We start from the raw sequence: 22,233 nt of genomic DNA, 5'->3' as shown, positions 1-22,233 counted from the left end.
ATCCCATAACGCTATACCCGTCCCCCACCTTAATTTGATTCCGTCTAAAAATTTCTATGACACTTCGAAAACAACAAATTTGTAGGATTCAGTTTGAGTCAACGAAGGCTTGGACCAGGCCCGTACCCAGGATTTCGTTTCGGGAGGGGCCCAACAATAAAAGATAATGTTACTGAAGATTTCTTATTTTCGGTGTGCCTTTAACGGGTGTTTTTAACAGACACTTTAAACTTCTCCACTGGAACTGATATTGGATTACATTTCATTACGTTTACTGTCTTGTTATTTTTGTAACACATGTCTGAGACATTCTAAATAATTATATGTTTTTGATTTCGGGAGGGGCCAGGGCCCCTCGGGCCCCCCCTCTGGGTACGTGACTGGCTTGGACTACACTTGGTAAATAGCGGAGCTTCAGTATTCAAACCGTTTAATTCTGCAGCACGCAAAATTTTGTGAATGATTCGTAGACTGATGAATGTATGTCTGTTCATTGTGTGAAATAATTTTTTTGATAATATTACAAGCACTTAAATCGTAGATGGCGCTTGGTTTTCCTACAAGCACTGTCCACAAAGTTCTCATATCTTTCGATACCCGTTTACCAACAAAAGTAAGTTTAAAATTGTTCGATGAAAATTGTAAATATGTTTGATCTTGTTTTAATATTATTAGGAATTATCATTAGAATCATATTGTGTCTATTGATTGATTGTAAATACACAAGCTTTTCTTTTGTAGCACTTCGTAAATGTTACTCAGACTTTGGCAAATACCGCCTTTACTCGGAAGCAGAGATGCCAGATATTTTCATAGAAAATCTGTATCGCTTTGTATAAAATATCTGTATTTATCTGTATTCGCTAATAAAATGAAATTTCTACAATACAATTATGTTAAAAGGTGTTATTCCAATAGATTATGGTTATAGAGTGGTAGATTAAATTTCATATCTTATATTATTATCTTATCGACGAAATTTTATAGTTTTTACCTTTTTTTATATATATAAAAAATAGGTATAGAATTCACTCAAACTTTAGAAAAATTTTCCGAGGCTCGGAGGGCCGAGTGTCATATACCAATTGATTCAGCTCGACGAACTGAGCAAATGTCCGTGTGTGTGTATGTGTGTGTGTCTGTATGTGTCTGTCAACTAAGAGGTCGAGATCTCAAAGATGGCTGGACCTATTTTGATCAAACTAGTCGCAAATGGAAGGTCTCCCCGTCACCCTGAACGCTATTGAATGGTTTTGAGATCGGATGTTTACTTTTTGAGTTATACGAAGTTTTATGTCAAAATTTTTTGACAGTATCTGTCACAATTGACCTTGAAAACAGTATATGTTTTCAGACTCTGATTCCGCACGGTAATACCTATCCAACAAGCCATAGATTGTTAAAATCCGTTCATTTTTAACGGAGATATCGAAATTTTTGTATAAGCGACTTTTTCCCCTATTCCATCAGTAGAAGTTTTGAGCGCTGTCTGGCAAAAAAATGCTTGGGAGCAACATATAACACGATTTTTCATACTGTTACATACATTTGTTTCTAGTACCCAAAAGACTGTGTACAGTATGATATTTTGCCTCGGACCGATTTTAGCACGGTTCGTTTTTGGCAACATAATTGTTCGAATGTGACATATGTAAACCAGATGATGGCAGCTTTTTCGAGTTGAAAGCAATTCCATAATTATATTGATTTAAACTACTTACAGCAATAAATACTGGAAGATCATAACAGCCATATACTATTCGAATCAGTTCGTCGAGATCAGCAAATGCGTGTGTCAAATAATTTCACTCAATTTTTTCGGAGATGACTCAACCGTTTTCTACAAACTCAGATTCACCTGAAAAGACGTATACTCCCAAACAAATGATTCAAATGAAAAGTTTTAAGATTCTAAAAAAACATCTTGTTTTTCAGTCAAATCCAACTACGGAGATATAGTGGTGATTAGTATAAAAATGTCTATTTCACATAAATTAATCAGGTTTATCGGGTTAGTAGATTTGGATAGTCGATAACCAAATAAACTTATTTCATTTTTGGTTGCATTCAGTTTTCGTTTCGGAAGGCACCTAAAAATTTAATTCGCACTACGATTCCTCAAAGATGTCTACATTGATTTTCAAACATTTTGAAACAAATGTAAACTATACAGCTACTCAGGTGAGTTTGTCTGGCTACACCGAATTTCGAATTCCAGTTCCAATATCGAATCGTTTCTCAAAGCGCAAACGTTTTCTCAAAAAAGCCAAATCGAATTTCTGAAACAATAGTTCAAATTAAAATAAATCCTATTTTATAAAAATTCTGACTACCGATTCTGGAATTGTAGGATGATGAATTTTTAAAATTCAAAGCGATATAGAAACTGACCATCCCGGTAAGCTTTAAAGTTGGACTCAAAAATATTGACATTAGAATAATGTTATGAAAACTGAAATACCGAAGAATATTCATGCAAAAACCACACGCGGATTGATAAAAAAAAAAGGTATGATCTCACTGCTAGGTGGATTAAGCACGTTTTTCCTATCAACAGCAATTGAAATATGGTGCCATATACTTGTCTAATTTGAAAATGTTCACTTCATAAGTTGAGATGGAGATGGAAACCCAATATGCAACGTCAAGTCAGGTAATACAACTGTCAGTCTGGCAATAATGTTTCATGATGCCAAGACTTGTCTAACTTTTAAGTTCAATTTAGTTACAAATTTTAATATAAATGGATTTCAGTGTTCTTCATTAAATATCTGCACAAAAAATATATATTTTAAAAAGTGTTTTGTACGTTGATTCCTAAACGTATATCTCGTCATTGCAATCAAATACTAATAGATAGTTTATTTTTTTCCTTAATACTTTTGGTGAAATCTGTATAAATCTGTATTAAATTTAAGAAATCTGTTAGAAATCTGTACTCTGTATTAAATCTGTATACGCATGTAAAAATCTGTATAATACAGATAAATCTGTATAAATGGCATCTCTGCTCGGAAGTGAGTAAATTTAACATTAGTTTTAGTGAAAGTAAGAGAAATTGTACCCACTTTAAAGTAACATTGAACGAGTGTGTAGCGCATAAAATGGAAGAAACGGCCTAAACGAAACTGCCCCACATTATCAGATCAGAATCAATTCCGAATCGGCGAGAAATTTTCATTCGGAATTTCATGTGGAAATCATAATGAGTTCCGAATAAATTCCAACTCCAGTGCAACGATTATTCGATCATAATCGCTTTTGCCGAGCTAACAGCAAAATTACTGCTGACAAGTTCGGCAGTAATTGACAGTTAACAAATTTGGTATTGCCGAGATTCTCAGTAATATTTTTGCATTTTTTTACCGAGATTCAGCAATAAAATTTAAGTGTGTGAATAATCTTTTTTTACCCATATTTGTAAGGTTTTGCCATCTGCATTCATTTAAACTCAAGTAAATTGAAAAAAATCGTCCAAAATCGGTCTTGGATGGCGTCAATGAAACGGCGTAGGAAAATTCAACAAACTGTGTTTATGGCAAAATTAATCAATGGCGATATCGACACACCGCAGCTTTCGTCTCTACTTGATTTCCGTGCCACGCAACGATCGTTGCGTTCTACTAGTCTACTTCAACCGAGATATCTTCGAACGACGTTCGGATTCCATGAACCGATATACAGTTACTCACAAAATTGATCGTAAACACGTATTTTATTGCAGTTTCTTACTGTTGCTAGCTAGTTTTTAATTTATTTTGAAGTGATTTCGCAATGAAAATTGTTTTGAAACATAATTGAACGAAAACTTGGATTAAAATTATTTTGTTGTTGAAAATAATTGATTTATAATGAAAATGTATGCCTTTTTTAATCTCACAAAATTGATCGTACACCAATATCGACACAATTTACTGTGAACTCGTTTTGTGTGTAAGCTGTCAGTGTTAGAGTAAACAACAATAATAGTTCGTTTTAGCTTTGGTTTGAGAGTTAAACATTGAAATACAGAGAAAACCGTTATTTTGTTGTAATGGAAGGCAAAAGAAAGCAAAAGGACATTTCTACAAGCAAATTGATCATTTCCTTGCGCTGTAAAGGAAAATCCTTACGCGAAATAGGAGAAATCGTTGGACGATCACATTCCACCGTACAGAATATCGTTGACAACTGATAATACGAGGGAACTCTGAAGAACAAGGCAGAAAGGGGAAGAAAACGGATCCTTGACGAACGGCTTATAGTTCGCAAAGTACGAAATAACCCGAAAATAAGTGAACCGAAATTGACGGCGGAAGTGTCTCAAGATATCAACCGACCTGTTTCAACTGAAGCTGTTCGCCGCGTTCTCCGGAAATCTAATCTGTATGGTCATGTTGCCCGTAAAAACCCATTCATATCAGCAGTAAATCAGAAGTAGCGGCTTGAGTTCGCTAAACCCCACGTAAACAAACCGCTGGAGTTTTGAAATCAGGTAATATTCACTGATGACAAGGCGGTTCAAGGATACTACACTCAAAATAATAATCATATTATAGTTACCTGAAAAGTTATGTGAATATTTTCCACCCTACTTTTCACGTAGGTTTTAATGGACTGGCATTTAAAAGCTGTTTAATGCATAATCCAGTAAAAGTTACGTGTTTCATAGGTAAAATGTTATGTACTGTTCATATCACATTTATCTATCACTTCATATCAAATTTAGATACCAGAAAATTACTATTTTATATATTGGTTGAAGTCAAAAGAGAGATTCCAGGTTTTGATATAAATCTATGAAATAAAAAATGCCATGAAATATAAAACATTTATTTCAGAAAATTGTCATATAATTCCAATGGCTTAAAAGCAACTAAAAACGTCGTGGTATCTCAAATCGACAAGCCTCCAGAAATCGTTTATGTTGTCACTGCCATCCAACCGAAGCCGAAGTCGAGATCCAAGAACTCCCACAACTCTACCGATGCAGGTTGAAGTCGCATTACATGGTTTCAGTGATTCTAGCTTCATACCGACGGCCTGTTTGAAGCAGTCGGCAGGAGCGGGTAAACTTCCGTACTCACGCAGGCACTCGGTCCAGTTGAACACATGGAAACTTTCATACTGGAATGGTCCGGTCGATGGAGTAAAAAATTGTAATTAAATAACTTTTCTCGCAAATATTTACACTACTTACACTTCGAGGGCCACTGCTCGTCATTTTCAAAATCGAGATTTTCACACTGGAAATTCACGTAGATTGTTTGACGTTTGGTCAATTCACGTAAACCTTATATGATGACTATATTCATTTTAGGGGATGTTCGTATAACATTCATTTTCGTCACGTAAAATATTCAATTTGACATTTGAAACCATTCTACGTGATTTTTCAAGTGAATCGAACGTGAATTTTTATTTGAGTGTAACACATAAAACAAAAACACGCTGAAACAGAAAATAAGATAAGTATGGGAAAACATACGAGAATCTTGCACAAAGAACTAGTGGACCCAATGCTCCGTCGTTTGTAAGCCGTAATCGACACTAAGGGAGACCATACTAAGTATTAAATTTGATATTCCAATCCGCATTCCCTAGCTACACTTAATAATGCAGATTTTCATAATGAGTGTACGATCAATTTTGTTAGATAGAACTAAGGCGTTTTTTGTTGCAATCGAACCACCAAATGGGAAGAATCTTAATATTTAAATAAAATGAAATATGAAACATTGAAATTACATATATTTTGTTACTTTAAATTTACTAATTGAAAAGCAAAATGTGAAAATGTAATATTTTTTCGTGTGTACGATCGATTTTGTGAGTAACTGTATAAGTTTATTCAGAAAGTGTAACGATCGAATATTTTATAACTTGACTGATATATTCATTAAGAGTTATTATATTGTCAGATGAATAAATGGAATAAAAAAATAAATAAATACATAAGATATGTCAAAAGCATCACCAGAACGTTAACTCGTGGTGATCACGCTGATTGGATTCTTCAATTCGCCCTTGTATTTTCTCCAGAATAAAATCAAACGCATTTTCATAAATCTAGTTCGTTTTTTTTTTTCATTTTCCTACGCGGTTTTCGTAGTCTTGTGGGCGTTTTACTCTGAACTACTACACGAACGGTAAGGCGTGTTTTTGTCATTTCCGAAAAGTAGCTGAGTGGGAACAGGATGGTAGATATTCGAATATTTTCAATCGTCAAGCTCGGAAATAGCAATTACGGCACATGGGAATGCTCCTCACCAGGGAGGAGCAAAAAATATAATTGGAAGAAGTTATAATGTACTATTGAAACGGGATAGCGTCGAAGTAATTGCAAAGATAAATAATAAAGACATGTATGTGCCTACAATAATTTAAAAAAACCTGGTTCGTACCCGGTACTTTCTAAAATGACCGCACTCACCGCTTGGTGGAGCGCGAGGTTAATTGCATTGTTATTATTTCGATTAAAGTGTGCCATGAGTAGAGCAGCATCAAATGTCAACATTGTCACTCATTTCGAAACCATAATATTAAAAGACAATTGTTAACAATAACCAACAAGATAAGCAAAACAAATAGCAAAACTAAAAAACGGAAAAGCACGAAAATTGATTTTTTAACATTTATGCAATCTACTCTGAAATCTATCGGAAATCTGCTGTGTTAGCACTTGGAATTCCGAGACTTTCGAGCTACCTTTACTTCCAACGCGAAAAGTATACAATGTAACTCCCATTTAACTGCTATGATTCATATCTGCAGTAAACTGTCCTCTCGCTATTAATTTAAATACACGAGAGATCATGGTGTTAGCTGTTAGATCAAAACAAACAAAATATAAAGTGTACCATAAAATCTCAATATAAACAAATGAGCTAACGAATCGAAAGGTTCTCACGGTTTGACATTTGTGTTATAAATGTGATGATGGGAACTCAACAGTGCAACCATTTTATCACCATTGTTGCCAGTTTCATGGAGGACCGTAGATGTGCGCCAAAAAAAGATCGTGACTGTCATGTCTGGAAATTCGTTTGTGGTAATTGACCAGTCGAATGCAATAATTGTTTTAGGTAAGCAAAGCGGTAACTTGAAACAATCAAAGTGTGCGGCGGTAGCTAAGCGGTACCCTCATTCCATCAATTGTCAAAATACGTGGCACCGCCGAATTTGGTATCGACATCAATCGGTGTTCGACAGCATCAAGAAGGAACAAGCTCGTGTTGGCCATGCAGCTGATCGATTGTGGTGCAATCAAAGCGGAAAAGCCTTAGACCGTTGGATATAATCCATACAGATTCGTGCAGACCAATGAAAAACACCACGGTCGAGGGTAATTGCATCGGTCGTACTATGCAGACAGGTTCTTCATTTAACAGTAAATCGAGAATCGGTGCGGTTAGATTCTTCAAAACTAGTGACGACATCAGTGCCGGCTGGAATATTTTTACTTTCACTTTATTGTTTAATTTAATTGAAATATATAACATGTTTCCAGTTTTTTGTATTTTTCAAATCATAATAATATTCGTAATAATAATAGTTACTATTATCATTATTTCAAACATTTGTTCACTTCCTACAGTTCCCTCACACGGTCTAACTTTCCATAGTATTTACACATATTTATAACATAATGAAATTGAATAGGTTTATTTTTATGCAGCAGTAGTCTGTTGTCTCGCGGATCGGTTATAGGTTAATTTCTGATTGTTTGCAACCTTCCCGGTGTGTGGAAGTGCAATGCTCCACGTGGACCACCGACCATTGCTGGCGCGCATCCTGTCTCTAACCTTCAAATTTGCAATAAATTATTACCCGCTAGCGATCGGGATAGGATGCATCCTGTTTCGTGGTTGCGTTTCATCTTGGCTGATTAATGATCTTCGTATTTTTTGTTTGATTTGTGATGTCGTTATAATAATAGTCAATAGTTTAGTTAGTACTGGTTTAAATAGTAGCTTGTCACTACAAGTAGCTGTTGAAAATCACAATCAGAACCAAGTTTGCCTAAGAGTTTCAAGCACATTATTTTCTATCAGATCCAGAATTAGTTGTTCTCAAGTTTGTTTTTTTTTTTTGTATGCTCTTGCCGATTTTTCTTTATCACAGCACAAAAGATTTTGCTTTTTCTATTCAATGAATGCTGGTTCTGATAGTGGTTTGGATAGTTACTAGTTCAGTACTTTTATTTGTTTATAAGTAGTCTCTATGCAAAGAATCAATTAAAAAGTAGTACAGCATTTTTGCTAATAATGAACGCTACTAGTACAGTACCGATCTAACCTTTAAGTCTTAGGGGAGATTTGATTGGTTGGTATAGAAAAATATATTTTCGTGTGTTTAAAATCTTGTTTTGCTTACTTATCCATTCTTCCCATTCACCTTGGAATGTATTATTTCGTTTTCTCTGAGTAGTTTGATTCTCGTTTTGTGTTAGGTGTTATCAAAAATAAATATGATTCCGCACTGATTTGTACAGTGATTTTGAACCTGTGCTAGCAGTTTTTTTTTAAATTTCTTTTCTAATCTAGTTAATACGCACGAGCATCAATTCGGTGATTTGCTTTCATCAAATCACTATTGAGCAATTGATAAGATATGGGGTTTTGGTTTTTTGGTATGCAAAAGTGGACGGTGTTACTTCCTGAAGTGTTGCCACAGTGATCGACGTTGAACTTTGGTTTAGAATTTTTACATGGGTCGAACTTTTCTCCCTAACGCTAGAATCCTTTAACAGTTTGTTTAATTGAAGATATTAATCCAATTTGAATTTTCGCGGCTGCGGTAACTCGAAAGTATGCGGTAGTTTTTCAACAGTAAGTTGTAAAAAAAGATTCTGAAACTAAAATATCTGCACATGCTTTCATTAGGAATCTGACATTTTTCGACCTGAAGATGATGAAAATGATTTAGAGTTTTATACTGTTTTGTTGTCAACAAAAATTGGCTCAAATTTTAAAACAATACAAAACATCCATTGCCCATTACTCATTTGATATGGATGTTTCCAAACTTTAAACAGCAATAGAAAATAGAAAACTTCGGATCACAGTAGGAAGAATTGAAAATAAAACGAAATGCACCATCTTGTTCGTGAAACATGTATCAGTGTTCGAGCTTGAAGCTTCAACATTTAGATGGCGCTCAAAAGCTTATAGTTTGAGCTACACATCGCTATTAGGTTTTGCACGAACATGACATAACCTCACAAAAATGAACAGAATGAATTTTTTTTTGATAGTCGACGTGTACTTGTTTACAGTTTAAAAGTTCATCAGAAGTTCATCGTTTGAATGTAAAAATTGCAAGTCGCCTCACACTAAACAGATTCATTTCATACATAAATCGCTCCTTAATGCTGGAAACACATACAGGGCAATCTTTTTAGTTATTTTCACCGTGGAATACGTTTTTAACAGGCACTTTTTCGACATTTTTACAATTTTTAACTTGCAGTCGCAAAACATAACAAGTACACGGCAACTGTCAAACAAGTACAAGTACACAAGTACAAGTACATAACAAGTACACGGCAACTGCCAACACGATGACAACACAAATGAACTGCCGATGAATCAAGTTCATCTTTGACAGTTGCCGTGTACTTGTTTTGTTTTGCGACTGCGAATTAAAAATTGAAAAATGACGAGAAAGTGCCTGTTAAAAACGTGTTCCAAAGTGAAAAGAACTAAAAAGATTACCCTGTATGTGTTCCCAGCATCAAGGAGCGATATTTGTATAAATCTGTTTAATGTGAGGTGACTTGCAATTTTTACATCCTGCAATTTTGCCTAGTAATTTTGATTCTACAGGGTCCGGCACTCGAAGTGTAACCAATTAAAAAGGCCATAAATTCAGTTTGGAAAATTACTTTTACTTAATTCAAAGTACAAAATGTGTAAAAATAATACAAAATTCAGAATCAATTCACTTTTGCTCGATATGACCACCTTTTGCCTTGACTATGGCCTTGAGACGGTCAAAAAACGAATCGCAAGTTGCCGAATGTGACTTGCAGGTATTTAGGCCCACTAGCGGACAATAACTTTTTTCAGTGCCTCGAGACTGGTGTATCTTTTAGTTCGGACTTTGCTCTCCAAAATGGCCCAAAGAGAATAATCCATTGGATTCGCATCTGGTGAATTCGAGAGCCATTGTGTGGACGTGATGAAGTTCGGAACGTTGTTTTTCAGCCATTCTTGGTTCACTCGAGCTTTGTGAGACGGTGCCGAGTCCTGCTGAAACGTCCATGGTCTGCCACCGAGATGTTTGTCTGCCCACGGCTTCAAAGCAACCTCCAGAATACTTTCCCGATAATATGTCGCATTTACCTTGACGCCAGGCTCGATGAAAACGATTGGAGAGCGCCCATCTGCGGTTACAGCGGCCCAAACTATTATCTGTTGCGGGTGCTGTCTCCTGGTGGCCAATCGATGACTCAAATTCTCGTATGAACGGTCGGTCAAGTAAACCCTATCGTTTTGAGAGTTTACGAATTGCTCAATTGGAAAAATTTTCTCGTCAGAAAATACAATGTTCGGAAATTGACCGCTTTCGGCCAAACGAAGCAACTCCTTCGCTCTCTCAAGTGAAGATTTTTTTTTCGACTTCACTTTTGGCAAAATGCTTTCTTGCGCTTGTAAACAATACAACTCCGAACTGTCATTTAGCAAATTTCTAGAGAGCTGATGCCCGTGCGTCAGCTGCGCGAGCGGTCTGAAGTTGGTTACACTTCGAGTGCCGGACCCTGTATAAAAATCTCAATCATAGTAATACTAAGAGGTATAATAGGACGAAACTGCCATTCCAATTTGTTTACGTAAATTTCGCCCTCCGTGTCTGATTCCGACAAATAAAACGATACTTCATTTGCTAGAAAGGAAGGACAAAACTTTCTACTTTTCGTTACTATAATTGGTTTCCGGACTTACCACTACTGGAAATAATAAAAGAAACGATAAAATTATCCGCAGATTTGTCTTAGTCGCGGAAACCAACCATTTTCACGAAAAATGTAGGAGGGCGTAACTTCATTATTCATACAGAAGGAATAGAAGCAAACAAATCGAAAAATTATGTTAATTTATTCAGTGGGTAAAGAAGAAAAGTGGAAGAATTTTCATACCTTTTGAAGATAAACCAACAATTCTACGACATGTTAATGTTAGTTTCGTCCTCCTTAAAAAAACAGCTGGAATGCGAAATTTTCCATTCCACACAAAAGTATCACTCGTTCGGCACAATGACGCTAAAATGAAATGTAGAGGCGCTGCTTGTTTAGAGATGATACTTTCAGTTTTGGCATTACATTCCTTTTGTGGAATTTGGCCTTTCTGTTTCAACAGATTTCGTAATCGAATCTTAGCGTACAGAATCATTGTATGGCTAGTACTACAATCTTACTGACACTAAGAATCCTTCCAGGTCGGGACTCGAACATACGACAACCAGCAGGTGAGACCAGCGTTCAGCAAAAGCTGTCAAAGCGGGAGAAACATTTTTAATTACTTCACCTTTTTAACGATTTCTTATAAAAACAAGCCAATTGATTCGAAAAATTATAGTAGAAGAGGAAGAAAAAGTTTTTATTATGTGGTGGTAATATTGATCTTAATTCATTGTGCAAAAACTAACAGTTGGTACTGGCCTTACGAGCCGCCTGGAAAACACTCGTAACGAATAATCTAACAAATATTAAGAATCGGAAGATACGGAACTGACCAAAAGCGGCCCTTACACGTGACAATGTTATTGTCAATCCAAAGTATTGCCAGCTTGATAATTTGGGTCCACATTTTTCGTAAAAAAATCAAGCTTTTGGAACCTGAAAAAGTGCAACTGAATAGTGAAAAATTAAGAGAAGAGTTCATTGCACATATTTAACAGTTTTCCCGTTTTTTTTTTTGATAGAAAGTATTGTTGGATTGATGAGCTGTTTTGATTTTTTGGCAATGTATTTCGTCAATCTGATGAAGTTTCCACTACATAATCAAAAGTATCCTTGTATTGACAATAACATTGTCTCGTGTAAAGACCACTTAAGTCAACCGTCAATATGTTCACATAGGATTTTGACCAGATGATATCTGTCACTATCAACCAGAGATGCCAGGTCTGCCGGTTTGTCTGCAAATCTGCCGACTTTTTTTGTTGCACTTTTTCGCACTTTGAAAGTTTGTTGCACTTTTGAAAATCGAGCTCTTCGTAGACTTTCGTCAAAATTTACAGACTTTTGAAATGGCTACACCGTTTTTTTTTGCGCGCCAAACCAGTGTCGAATACTTTATAGAGAAATGAAGCCTGCAGACATTATTTCAGATTTACATCCAACCCTGTCTGAAGATATTCGAAATTTTTACCTTACATATATGCTATCAACTAGCAACATTGTACGATAGATTGGACAGCTTATATCCAGTGTTGCCACTTGTCTCTGTGGTAAATGAAAAACTTCGAGTTCTGAACCATATGTGCTGGCTCCCAAAACTGAGTGATCGTTGAGGAATAGCTGTATGATTATTTTTCCACTTCACTATCCCGAAAATTTTTGGGGATAATTTAACAATATTTTTTGTAATTGTCTATTGATATATAGAGGCATAATGAGAAATCTGGAGATTTCAGGAGAAATAAATCCGTAGATGTCAAGAGATTCGTCCGCGGATCCGTAGAAAAGATCTACGATAAATCCGCTTCTTATGTCATTGGATAGCTGCCACCCATTCTCTGAAAATCACCATGTATTGAGTGTCTGAGAGCCAGTATGTCAAACCTAAAATTCTCTCGACATTTCACTCGTCAGGGCGCTCATTGACTGCCGATGCAATTGATATTATCTTCATTTCTCCTGTCACTGTTTGATTACGATGTGACTAAATAATAATTGAGCCGCATATATACATTCTTTTACTCCAATAACCTTCAAGTCCGATGACTTTTTGCAAAGAATAATGAACTTTATCGATTTATACTATATCGATTTTGATTGGTTCTTTTCGGCAAGTATTAACTAAGAGAAACGAAAGTTATGAAATGACAAGACGGATAGGTATTCTAGATTGAATCCGTTATAAATTTAGAACGGAAAAGCTTGCCTAGGCAGGCTCATATAAGCATGATCAGAAGAAAGAAGTAGAAGGTAAAATAGAATTCATTTCTTTCATGCCTGCCTTGGCTAGTTTTTCCGTTCTAAATTTATAACTGGTTCAATCTAGAATAGCTATCCGTCTTTTCATTTCATATCTTTCGTATCCCTCAGTTAATGGTTGCCGAAAAGAATCAATCAAAATCGATATAGTAGACATTAAGCGACAATTAAAACCAAATAACATATTTATCAATTTATGTTCATATTAGTACTCTCTTTGGTTTTTTTTTCTTTTTACTTCAACACTCAACAGGCAATAGGAGAATGAGAGAGAAAACAAGAAGAGCCGCCTGTCATTGACTGACTATACTTCCACTTGGTCATATCGATCGTATCTCATTTGACAGTCACTTCCACAGTACAGATTTTAGTTGTTGTTGTTAAATTTTACTTGTTTTTGGCAAGAGGATCGTATGGATTATAGTTTACGGTGGTTTTGGTCAGCCTGTCAAGATCATTCGACGTGACTGACAAATTGCAACTCAGATTTTGACATAACGCCAGAGATGCCAGGTCTACGGATTTGTCTGTAAATTTGAATATTTCTTATAAGTGCTGTTCAAAACTCAACTCAACTTAACAAAACATAATTTATCATTCTGTACTTGCTTGTATATGATAACATAGTAAAAAAATGTGCCTTCAAACCGAAAATACCTTTTCTGCAGGCAACACCTCTAATGAGTAAAAAGAACTTAATATTTGGAAATGTTTGAGCGAATACGGAATTGATAAATTTTCATCTAAGGCTGGACCTTGAAATAGTCAAAGAATACAAAACCAGATTCAACGTTCGTCACTGTGCACTCCAGTCTGTATAGCGAAGGTGTATTTGATTAGAATATTTGGATACACTGCCTCTTAGAACTGAATGTTTGTCTGAAATTTCACCCAAATCCAAATGTTCATTTATCCGAACAAAAATTACACTGACTAGATTTCCAAGCTTGCGGTCTAGATCTAGGTCTGAACAAAGAGTTATATGAAAAACAAAAATAGAAAACGTTTTCTACGTCCACCGACAAATAAGTGAAAATGATAATAGACCAATGTCCCTCCCACACTCAATCCTCTCACGAGCATACTGTCAAAAATACTGATTGCTTGCTTCCATGATACTTGACGGATCACACGGTAATACTCCTCCCATCATTCGACGTCGATCGACCACATCAGTTTGTTCCGATCCAGTGAGGCGAAATCGGCCAAACCCTCCCCGGCGGCCATCATAGCATACTCGTCGCCATCTTCCTCGATGTCATCCATCACCACCACGGCGGCACGGTTGCTGTTGTTGCTGCTGCTGCCGCCGCCACCAGCGTCAATGCTGTCGTAGAAATCGTAACAACCTTCCGAGCTTGTCTCCGTCGTCGTCGACGATGTCACCATCGAAAGAGTAGCGGTCGAAACAGAGCGCTGATCTATCGTAGAACCTAGGTCCTCTGGGACCATTGCCGGGCCGATATCATGCTGAATTCGTGTCACGGTGAAATCACTCGGCTTCTCGTACACGTTGTACTGGTTGTGATAGAAAATCAGACAGCTCTGTTTGTCGCCACCACTGTTCTCCGATGAAGTCACCGTGATCAAACTATTTCTGGAGTTTTTTCGCTTGTGCTCACAGATTCCACCTCCCTTCAGTTGTTCCCAAGTTTTCAAAATGTTAGGATTGACTTTCCCCACCAATCTACAGTTCCCGTCGTCAATTTCCACTCCCCCTTTGGGCGGACAACCCTCTTTCGGTGGTGACGAGTGGAATGCATTTCTTTTCGGTTTCGGAACAATCAACGATTCCTTCTCGCCCTCGTTGGACGCATCAACCAGTTCAATGGAGTTATCCTCGACCAGCTTTACCTCGACTTCGCGGTTGCGCTCATTTCCAACGCTAGACAGCACACTACCGTATCCGTTCTCATCGTCATCCATCAGCAGAATCGGATGTTTGTAGGCCAAGGCAAGCTGTTTCTGTTGTTCGTCGTTAGCGGTTGTGGTTGAGGTTGACGTTACCGTCGGGCTAAAGATCGGCGGCGGAATTTGCTGATTACGACTTTTGGCGGCCAGATACTCTCCGATCAATCCGCGCGGTGTCGGTCCAACCGAGGAATGGGACTCGATGGTGGTAATGGTGGTCACCGATGATGGAGACGATTCGGCCGACGATTCGGTCGACGAAGACGAGTACGCAGGCGGTGGCGAATTGCTACGAGTGCCGGTGGTCGCAGACGATGAGGTTATGATTAGAGCCGGAACGGTAGCAGGATCCGACTTACGGATTGGGATCGGTTCTGCGGGTGAAATCGGTGGAATGAGCGGAAGGACACTGTTTTTGTTGAGTTTGTTTCCGGTACTAGCATTACTGAGACGCGGTGGATTCTTCTTTACACTGGCTGCTGCTGTTTTTGTTGTTGTTGTTGTTGTTGTTGTCGTTTCACTGGTGACCTCTAGTGGTGGTATCAGAGTAGGCTTTGCCAGACGGAACGTTTTGGTTCTTCGAGCCTATTTAAGAGAAGAAACAGAGGGAAGAAACAATAGAGAAGAGATTGTAGTGAATCGATCAATTAGAAGCTGAAGTAGGTTTTGTTTTCTAATGCTCGGTTGAAAAGTAAAAGTGTGTGTGTGAGTGGAAAAGAACTAACAGCGAGAATTAGATGGTGAGATGGTGCAAAAAAAATTATATGCTTCAAACAAAAGATGGCAATCATGAAAACAATGACTCTAACTGATAGGGGCTGCAGCATGGTTAGCATCGCGACGGTTAGGACCCTGCTCTATCACCATCTTAGGTTTGCCTCCTTGAGTTGCGATTTGATCTATGGGACGCATGCGTTTTACTACAGTAACTAGTATAATCAAATATTACATATATGTATCGCAATTGTTAAACTAGCGTTTATTTAGTTGTTTAAACAATGTATTCCTACAATAACTGAGGCTACTTTTTGGGAAATAAAGAACGACTTTCCCCATACTACAGAGTATGGACAAGTAGTCGGAAGCAAATTTTTTAGTTGGCTAGCTCATTTCACAATACGGTGGTCCATTCGAGGAAAAGTGATCTGACGAGGTGTGGAACTAGAACGGACATTACTCGCTTTAATGTATGCAAATGACGACCGAACTTCATTCACGAGGGGTCCTTTCGACCCTTGACTCTCGACGATATCGGATTCGGATTCGGATTCTTTGAATTGATATATGTGCGAAAATGTTCAGCCTTTCATTCGAAGGATTTTCGCAAATATTTTCCAAAACTGCAAGCTATAGCGAAACTAAGAGAGGATCCACTGTTTCAAGCTACTGTGTTAATGGACTATGTTGTGTTATGAAGCTACATGTAAATACTTTGTACAATAAACGGAACTACAATGGAAGATATGCTATTTTCTAATAGAGGGCTAAAAACTGTGCAATTATTATAATCATTTTTTTATGTGTGCTAAATATATTTGATGTCCAACAGCTGCTTGTTCTCTGGAGTAGCTTGGCTATGTATGGTATGATGAATTTAAATTTGAAAATCAATAGAGAATTGTCATGTTTGTTTTTACATAAAATTTAAAAAAAAATGATAATAAATTTGCGATAAACCAATCGGAAAATGACATCCTCAAAATTGTTTAAAATTATCTAGGCAACTTTGAAAAATGTAATGAAAGAATAATCATGAAAATATAAGATCAAATTAACATTAAACATGATCTAACTACGTAGAAAGATTTCAGACTTATAGACTAATCTTACAATTAATTTGAAATACACATTAGAATTATCTGCTTGTATTATATTGAAATAAATATGATCCTTATTCGGGAACTGAATGTATACCGATCAGAGATGATAGGTGAAAGAGTAAAAAAATCTTCAGACAGCTAAAAAAGTCTGCGAATTCTGAAAAAAATTAAGTACTCCATAAAATATGATGCGCGGAATAGTTTAAACGTGCGTAAAATGTTCGCGGCAATTTTGAAAGTTTGTAATCCGGTTTTCAAAAGTTTGCAAAAATGTTTGCAATTAACAGACAAATCAGTCGAGTAGGCAGCTCTGATCCCTATTACGCGTAATCGCCTAAGAGAAAGAAAAAAGCTACTTGGATGAACATGATATTATTATCCAACATTTCGTGGGAAGCAATGTATTTATTTTTCACTGCAACCCGTATACGCATGGCTGCCAGACGGCTGACTAAACGCTGCCTGCGGGAAAAATATGGCTGGCAGCCATTCTGTTGACCGACTGCCTCACCAGACATACACATCAAACGATACAACCGTATCCACCAGGATTTTTCCACATCGAAATCTTTGACAATTTCAGTGAAGGTAATAAGATGAAATCGCTCGGCTAACTAAGATACAGGCGACTATGTTTTGCCAAATTGGATTTGACAGCCGTCACTGAATCAATTTATAGCCGTTTGGTAGCCATGGCTGCCTAGGTAGCCAAATAGCCGTGCGGGAATGATCACCTGTACTGTAGGTGGAACTGCAAAGCAGCGCTGCCAACTATACCGATTTCTCGGTATTTATACCGATTTTTGGACTCGATGCAGGAATACAGATATGCTCTCTCAAAATACCGATTTTTCAATTTTCGTACAGATAAATACCGATTTTCAGTTGTTGTGTTGGATTCCATAGGGGTAAACCAGGTCGAGCGACCTTTTTTTTTTGGTCGCAAAATCAGTTTCCGCACTAAATCGATGTTTGATTTTTCGAGAAAGATATTGTACAGATAAATTTTGTCGCCGAATACAGATTTTTGGAAAAAGCAGTTGACAGCACTGCTGCAAAGGGTAAGTAGAATTCAGAACGGTGAAAAGGGCCTGATTCCAATGTTAAAAAAAGAAGATGTCATCATCAGTAGATTTCTGACAGGAATGTCACAGAGCCTCTGATATATAAGAGCTGCATAAAGCGAGAACACATCAAATTGAGGCCCCGGCCAATAAATGTTTTTTCAGTTATTTGCTCTGCCACCCAGGCTGCTTTTCTAAAGTTGCTTGTTGTGGTTCAACGTTTTCCACGTTTTTCTCCCAAAGACGGACTGGATAATAAATTCTTATTCGACTACACGTATTTGAAAGCTCGATCTACTCGAATGTCATTGAAATTTCGCTCTCTGATATCGTTTCATTACACCAGACCCTGTCAGCTTGGAGCGAAATCAATCTTCAATTCAACAACGCCATCGCACGACATCACATTCAACATATCATGTCAATTGTATGGGTGCGTAACCCTGCTATTTTGGCGCGCACGAATTTGACATTTTTCTCCACTACTTCTATGTATAAGATTCGATGTGGGCTCGTCTGGGGGCGACATGCTCGCAAAAAAGGATGTTGCCAATGATTTGTTCGGGAAATGTGAGAGCTGGATATCTTGTTAATATGATGTCTTTGCCTACTTCTATGTATGAGATTCGATGCGGACTCACATGAGGGCGACATGCTCGCAAAAAAGGATGTTGCTAATGATTTGATCGGGAAATGTAAGAGCTGGATATCTTGTTAATATGATGTCTTTGATTACACTCTAGCTAGAGGAATGGACAAGGTAGGCCTTTTTGTTGGTTTCCAGCAAATTTCAGAAGTTTATACGGGTCATTCACTAGTCCTTATATCCGAAAAAATTTCAAGATTTAAATTTTAATTTTTTTTCTGCATCAATATGAGAAAACGCTTTTCACCTAAAATTGTCGAGAAATCTTCAACAAATACGAAAAAATACATTCGAAGCTTATGCATACTTTTGGAACGATGTCATAGTAATTTAATTTTCATTTTAGCATTACGAACGTTTTTTCCATCTGGTGAAATGACTACATTGGAATTCAACGGTTCTTACGTTATTGATGTGAAATGAATGGTGTTACGATGTAGTTTTAAAAATCATAGCAATGGAAATCGCGTATTTTTTGGAAGCCAGCTAATGTCTACCGCGCCTCATAATTATCAATATGTTCCCAATGCGATGGAGCTGAATTGCAATCACAATTCAAGCATGCAGCCGGCATCCAATTAGCAGTGACGTACCTAGGAAATTTGGCGCCAGGGGCAAAATAAGATTTGCCGTTCCCTCGTTGGTTTAGTAAGCCAAAAAATGCTCCATCTCAGGAAAGATCATGTGGACGAAAAAAAAAAGTTCCCAAGGATTGGTTTTCCGCCCCCCTAGAAACGTTGCGCCCGGGGAAGTCCAAATATCTTTATACTGGGTCTGAAGTCAAATATCATTATACTGGGTTGCAAAAGTCTGTAAAACCGAACAAATGTCTGCGGGTTTCACTTCTCCATAAAGTATGAAACACTTTCAGTGAGCAAAAAAAAAACACTGAGCGGCCAAAAGTCGGCAAAAATATAATATGAAATCTGCAGATTTGCAGACAAATCTGCAGACAGGTGCTAGCCGATTTACGGGCGGATTGATGGGCGAAATGACTGTTTGCTTGTAGGCAGGGCGTAGTTTATTTTCATCAAACATAAATTAAATGCAACACTTTTCTGCTCAAGTTTTCTATCATGGTAATAAAATGTTTAGCTCCTAACTATTTGAATGCTGTAAAAGATTGCGTAAGGTTGCTGTCAGAGTGAAAGCGTCACGCGAAGCATCTACCCGGTGGATGTTGTCGACCCGCATCGGCCCGATCATCGGGCCGATTATCGGACCGATTGAGCACGATATAGGGCCGATTGTAGCGCTTCGATCGGCCCGTCATCGGACAATTCTGCACCATTTGCATCAATCGCGTCGACCTAAAAAAGCTTTATGTTTACATTATGTATCGCTAGAGAAACAGAGCGAAGGAATATCAAACAAGGCATTTTCGAGCCGACGTCTCCCCGATAGGGTGTGCAAGAGTGTTAAACATTCTTTTGTCTCGATCATGGAGGCTTTAACCTTTAGGTCATTCGCCTCTTAGGGCCAGAAAAACTCTGGCCCTATGTTTGAGGTTGGAAATCCAACCCCGATATATCTCATCACCTGAGTATTGGATATCCGCTCTCTGCTTTGGTATATCTTCACTCTTTTGTTCTACCGATACACTATGTAAGCTCGAAACGCAATCAAAAGCTTTCGTGCACGATGCGTCCGATGTTCGAATTTACTGGGTAGGCACTGATCAAAGCAAACCTGTCAGAGTGAATGCGATGCGAAAACAGTACATCGCACTGAATCGCCTCGCTTCGGTCCGCGCATTGGTTTCGCGCTCACTTTGTCATCAACCTAAGATTTTACTTGTAAAATAGCATTTGATTGCTGTATACCATTGATTGTTTTCGCATAGTAATTTGCGAACGAATTTCCGAAGCATTCAGTTGGCGGCAAAATATATTCGGATCCGGTTGTTGCACTGGAGTCCACATTGGTTCGGCATTCATACTGAATTCCACATGGAATTGTGAATGAAAATTTTTCACCCACTCGCATTTAATTTGGAGTTCATTCCGAATTGGTAATGTTACATTTGTGAACAAACTTTTTCTATTGCTTAATATGAAGACAAAGTACAGCAGAGACTCACCATTCTTTTAAGGCTTTAAGGACTAATCGACGTATCGTGAGTTGTTCAAATGGTTTTGGTGTTGAAAAACAAGAGCATGTACCTTCATTAGAGGTAAGCATTGTGCCAGAATGCAATGGAATTCCTTCAAAAGGTTGTACATTGGGTGCCGTGCCGATTGAAGCTGGGAGAAGCTTCGACGTCATTTTAAATCGATCTAAATGCCAATGACAGATTATCTTCTGCTAATAACGGGATCAATGTGCACTTTTACTAATTATATTTGCACCTTCCTAACTATTTTGGTAGAATGACACCCAACAATTTTATTTTGCTATTAGTTTTAGTTAATGAACTTTTCTATAATAAGGCAGAAATAGAGTCTCAAGATTTTAGGTCCATTAGAAATGTTACTGAAGTGACAAGCGAAAACCAAAGTTGGTTTTACATCGCATTGTCAGTGACGAAGACGATGAAATGTGGATTTGGTGTTTGGTAATTATTTAAGCGGTTACGATCTGTAAAATATTTTACTGAACGAAACGAAAAATTTACACAATTTACGTCCATCTTTCAAAAACTGCTGAATATCGGCAAATCCTTCGTAAAAGTGCGAAATATTTACTGATACGGTTTATAAGCTTCGAAAATGTCATTTCTTTGGTCAAACTCGGTAAAAATTTTACTAATTTTCAGTAAAGTTCCTATGCAAAATCACATTCGCTACATAGTTCGAAAAAACCTTGTAATTTTACAACTTATACATGGATTGTCGCAGTTTACAAAAAATTACGTGCGAGAACATGTAATGTTGTGCGATTTAAAAATTCCATGGTATGAAATAAAAACTGATAGCGACTGCGACGACTAGAACCGAGAATCTTTAGATCAACAAAGTACGTCTGTTAATCGACTGAGCCACCGAAGCACACATTTGCTTGACTGGTAAATGGTGGTTTGACTGATGACTGGTTTGTGTATAGATGATGCCACTCTGACGTTTTATTCTGCGGTAAATCGAAATTCGGTGCGTCAAAGACGTATTTATTTTTCGATATTGGACAATGCAGTACATTTCAATGAGAAAATGCAATAAATCTTAGAGGAAAACAACAGTACACAGTATTTTGATCGAAAATACAGTACAATAATTCGAAACGAACGTTAAGATTCTACAACGTACGTTAAGATTCTACAGAGTGATATCTCTACCAAGTTCAGATGCAATTTGGCCGATAATTTCGCAAGAATGTTTATGGACTGGCAAGGTATTTTCAGTTGCGGAATTTTCTGACAAACAAGAATCTGGATTACTAAATGTTGAAGCAGGAGTGTCTAACAAGGCGTATTCCTTCGTACAGTAAAGCTCACAGTAATGTTTTGTTGGCCTGATTTGGCAAGTTGTCACTACAGCGAATAAGGTCTACAGTGGTATCGAGACAACGGAGTGGATGTCTTCGAAAAGGACATCCATAAACCTAAATGGGAGCAGTTGTCAAACATAAGTTGAAAAGAGGATAGGCAACTCGGGATGCGACAGAGATGAAGTTATGGTGGAACAAAATGGCCACTCAGATATGCCAACAGTATGT

At 37.5% G+C, this 22,233-nt stretch overlaps 1 protein-coding gene across 3 annotated transcripts in view; it reads right to left on the bottom strand.

The window, feature by feature from the left end:
* Positions 1–7,433: 7,433 nt before the first annotated feature.
* LOC131426022 (mucin-3A) overlaps positions 7,434–22,233 on the bottom strand; it is a 278,350-nt gene continuing 263,550 nt past the window's right edge. For all 3 annotated transcript variants that reach the window (XM_058588418.1, XM_058588417.1, XM_058588419.1), the window contains exon 8: positions 7,434–15,637. In XM_058588418.1, the coding sequence (XP_058444401.1) occupies positions 14,291–15,637 (1,347 nt within the window). In that variant the 3' untranslated portion in view covers positions 7,434–14,290. The remainder of the gene's footprint in view (positions 15,638–22,233) is intronic.

This window comes from Malaya genurostris, chromosome 1, assembly GCF_030247185.1.
Source record: "Malaya genurostris strain Urasoe2022 chromosome 1, Malgen_1.1, whole genome shotgun sequence".
In the NCBI taxonomy this organism is placed as follows: Eukaryota; Metazoa; Arthropoda; class Insecta; order Diptera; family Culicidae; genus Malaya; species Malaya genurostris.
This window is presented reverse-complemented; position numbering and strand designations above follow the sequence as displayed.